Raw genomic sequence first — 4,704 nt, 5'->3', positions numbered from 1 at the left:
TCCCAACGGTAAATTAAGCATTCTAGCCAACTTAGGTGGGTCAAAAGAAATCCTTACGCCCTTCACTATCGAAGTGAGCACGGGCACTTGGTTAGTAGTCTTAACCTTCATATTCTGATAGAACTGATGAACCAAGTTGGGATACACAACATTCTCAATTCGCAAGAACATATTCAATAAACCTTGGAAATTAAGCATGTTCACAATCTCGGGCGAAAAGTGTAGCGGTTCAAGAGCTTTACCATCAATTATGTTGTAGCGAATATTGCTCGAGCCTTCTCCTTCCTCGGCTCGATTTCTTCTTGACATTGTGTTCTCGTTGGGGATCGAACTTGGGCTACCGTAGAAGAAACAAAATCGGTCGAAGCTGCGGACCCTTGCGGAAGACTTGCGGACTGGAGCGACGGACGTGCGCGATCTGGTCGTTGTTGGCGGATGGAGATTGCGGACTCTGGAGACAGTGGTGCGTGGTCTGGGCGCTAACGACGGAAAGAAGCTGCGGACCTTGGCGCTCTGTTGTTCACTGCTGTTGCGGGAAAAGAAAGAGAGAAGCGGAGAGGGATGACGGGCTGCTTAGGGTTAAAACACGCTTGAAAGGACGCATGTGCCCTCCCAATTTGCGGATTGCTCCAACGGTAGGCTGAACTCCGTTACGCTGCTCGTCTGCGCCTCGCGGAACACTTCGGCGGAGCACTCTCTTCCGCTATCTACCTCCGTACGTACACACGGCAGACCTCCGCGGACACCCCTGTTCCGTGCCCCCCCACCGCACCGTTACTGCTTGGGCCCTTAGGATTTAAAACCAAAAACTTGCGCCTAAAACACCACGAACCAAAACAGCTGGATGGCGTAGTCCCTTGCTATTAACCCTTAGGCGTGGGTTCGAGCCCCCTTGTGAACATTAGCTAGGTCCTTAGGCTCCTTTTTCCTTTCCTTTGCGTTTTGCTCCTTTGCTTTGGCTTCACGAACTTCCCAACACTTGTAACACGATCGGGTCTTCCACTTCTTAACGAAACGCAACTTAGAACTTCCTAACTAACGATGGGTTGCCTACGGTTCACTTAACGGTTCAACTCCTACAAACACTTAACGAAAGACTCGGAAAGCACTTAAACCACTTATTTAAAGATTAAGCTCGAAAGTTACCTTCTTCAAGTCCATTGGCCTCAGCTTGAGTACGGCCCATCACGAAGATCTTTCTCTGCTGTGGCCCCGCCTGCTGCCCTCGGCCTCCACTCGGCCGGCTGCCTCCACTACCCTCGGCCTCTCGAGAGGGTCGGGTCGCTGCTGGGGCTCCCTGTGCTGCGCTCGGTCGGGGCTGAGGTGGTCCTCCCTTCTTTGCCGTGCACTCATAGGCCCGATGTCCTCGCAACCCGCAGCTGTAGCACTCCACCAACCTCCCCTCGCAGTCGCGACCGGGGTGATCCCTCCCACAGCGTCTGCAGTCGAAGCGTCGAGTGCGCGCTCCATTGCCCCCTGATCCCTGCCCAAAGCTAGGGCGAGATCCACCGCTGTGACTAGCACCTCCTCGCTGAAAACCGGCTCTCATCCCGGAGCTCCCGTGCCTGTACCGCTTGGAGTCTGAAGCTCTACCCTCAGCTGGCCGCTTGGAGCGGTCCTGGATCCCCTGACGGATAGACAGCACGCGGTAATGGTCAGCGGCGCTGCTGTAGGCCTCGCTCAGCGTCTGAAACTTGAATACGACCAAGGCCATACGCGTATCCAAGTTCAACCCAGCCACGAACCGCTCGATCCGGGTCTCCTCAGTCGGGGCTAACGTCGGCGCGAAACGAGCCAACTCCAAGAAACGCCGGTGGTACTCCTGCACCGTCCTCGACCCCTGCTTGAGGGGCAAGAACTCCTCCTGCATCGCCGCTTTGACATGAGCTGGATAGAAGCGAGCTCTCAACCGGTCTTTGAACGTCTCCCAACCAAAGTCGGGCTCCTGCCGCATCGCTGGGCCGCCGTGGACCCACCACAAGTCAGCTTCCTCCTTTAGGTAAAAGCTCGCCACCTCGACCTGGCGACCTGGTGGGCACTCCACCACCTCGAGGATCTTGTCAAGCGCCCGGATCCACTCCTCCAAGATCACGGGGTCCTCCTCTCCGGCGAAGAAGGGTGGGAGTTGCCCCGCCACCCTCCGAACCAAGTCTGGCTGCCCGCGCTGGTTGTTCTGCACCATCGCGTTTCCGAGTAGCTGGGTGATCTGCGTCAGCTGCTGAAGATTCTGCATCAGCTGCTCCACGATTGGTGCTTCTGGGTAGTCCTCGCGTCTACGTGGCGGCACCATGATCGCTAGAAGAGGGGGAAACTAACAGAAAGCGAAGAGAACTGCGGTCGGCCTTAACCAAACACGCAAGAAAGCAAGTGAGAACGAGCTCACGACAAGCAAACAACAAACAATCTGCAAAGCATAACCAAAGCAAGTAAACGAGTCCTCACCGCGCGGCCTAGAATTCACACATCTTAGAACTCTTAAACATCTTAACTTCTACTGATCAAGTCCTAGAGTCTCAGATTACAACCCTAGGATCTCTATTCAGACCTCAACACAGGCTCTGATACCAACTGTGACACCCCAACCTTACACAGGCTGAGATAGATAAAACTTAACACAACAGCTGCCTATCTCAACCAAAACCATAACAAAGCGGAAGCGAATTTAAAACTTAAGGGCGTCATGCCACATCTAGGTATAAACACAGCCTAGATGCACAGGCTAAACATAAGAATAAACTAAGCTGTCATATCATAGAACTGAATAAATCCTCAAACATAATCCATAATTATCCAAAAGTACCCAAAGGACTAATCAAGAGTATATCATAATATCTCAAGGCACACAGGCCCAAAACCAAAGTCTAAACAAGGTAAGCTAAGTCTACGCATCCTCAGAAAGAGAAACTCTAGCGCGCTCTCGCATAGACTACTCCATACCTGGAAAACACGCAAAGAACCATTAGCAAAAGAATGCTAAGCAACCACCATTCACACCCGCAAGGAGATATAGATATACATAAGCTTGTAAATAGGTTTACACACCCATATAGAATATAAACACCAACGAACTGTTCAGTAGTTCAAAACGATACTCAACAATAATAAGCTGAACGAATCACAAACCAAGACTCAGTCAAACAAAGCCAATAGCCAACAACAAAGCATAATGCAATAACGAACCATAACCGAGATCCATAAGGTATCGACCGAATTAGCATAAAGAGCTCATAAAACGGACCAAGAAGGAACCCCAACTCCAACCTCCAAACCAAGTCAACCCAACCACCAAACCAAGTCAAACCACATAGTCAGAAGTCAGGAGTCAAGAGTCAATCCCGGAAAAACCGGTACACAGGGGTGACCAACCCAAAGTCAGTGGTCAAGAGCCAAACCCGGAAAACCGGTACACAGGGGTGATGAGCCCAATCACAGGGACCGAAGTCCAATCACAGGGACCGAAGTCCAATCACAGGGACCGACAGTCCAATCACAGGGACCGAAGTCCAATCACAGGGGTAATCAACCCAATCACAGGGACCGAAGTCCAAAGTCAGAAGTCAATAGTAGCACAGTCAATAGTAGCACAGTCAATAGTAGCCAACAACCACCAACAACCTCAACCAAACCACCATCACAACCTCATACTCCAACATCACTCAAAGCAACCAAAACAAAGTGTTCATCTCAAATAAGAACACAAACCAACTCCCAGATAATGAATCAAAGGATCAATAGATCAAGAATACCAAAAATGGAAACCAAAGACATGAATCAATACTCCAAGCTAAGGTATAAAATACCCAATAAATGACATGAATAAATACTCCAAAGACATGGTAAAATACCCAACAAAACAATCCAACAATAATCAGAAACAAAGGAGAATAACAGACAACAACAACAGAGAAACCGTTCACTGGAAATCAACTCCCAGTGAACTTGCGGAACACTCTCACGGATCACTGCCTTCCGCCAGTCTCCTCCGCGAGAAGGAGACGGCCTCCCTCGGCGGACCACCCTCCTCCGCCCAAGCCAACCGTCGCCACCTTGCGGATCGCCCTCGCGGGTTACATTGTGCCGTTCAGGTCTTCCGCAAGGCCAACCCAAATCCCTTCCAGAGACAGTTCAACCCAGATCAACAAATCCCACTTCCAGAATACAAAATCAGACCAAATACACTCACATTTCATCCCATTTAGAGTCCAAAAATAGGGAAATCCATAACATCATTGATCATACAACACAAGACAAATGATCAAGATGAAAACCAACAAAATACATCCAAGAAATAGGCCAAATAACAAGAAATTTCAGGATTTCCAACACCAAGATCATTATATATAGAATAGGTGAATAAAATAGATTTGATGGACATGGATGGTTACCTCAAAGAGCTTTTCCTATTCCAACAAGCCTTTTGCTAGCTCACAAAGCCCCACCTTCACCTTGATCATCTTTTTCCCAAAGAACCCCAAAAGAACACTTATAAGATTATGTAAAAAGACTATCTAAAACACAAAATGCAAGATGGATTCTAGGATAGATGCACTTACCCAATCCTAAACAAGCTTAAAGTAGCAATCTTGACTTGAAAACTTGTAGGAGAAATGAAGATCAATTTTAGGGAAATATGGAGTGGAAAGTGCGCATGAATGAGTGTAGGAGGAAGAAAGGAGTGAAAGTCTTTAGGGTATTTTGATCTTC

The 4,704-nt window shown here is 48.9% G+C and overlaps 1 protein-coding gene across 1 annotated transcript; it reads right to left on the bottom strand.

The window, feature by feature from the left end:
• Positions 1-1,129: 1,129 nt before the first annotated feature.
• Positions 1,130-2,290, bottom strand: LOC116023358. The gene has a single exon (XM_031264354.1). It carries the CDS (start codon positions 2,288-2,290, stop codon positions 1,130-1,132), a length of 1,161 nt encoding a protein of 386 aa, XP_031120214.1.
• Between the last annotated feature and the right edge of the window lie 2,414 nt (positions 2,291-4,704).

This window comes from Ipomoea triloba, chromosome 6, assembly GCF_003576645.1.
Source record: "Ipomoea triloba cultivar NCNSP0323 chromosome 6, ASM357664v1".
Lineage (NCBI taxonomy): Eukaryota > Viridiplantae > Streptophyta > Magnoliopsida > Solanales > Convolvulaceae > Ipomoea > Ipomoea triloba.
Note: the sequence above shows the minus strand (reverse complement) of the source record. Positions and strands in the feature narration are given on the sequence as shown.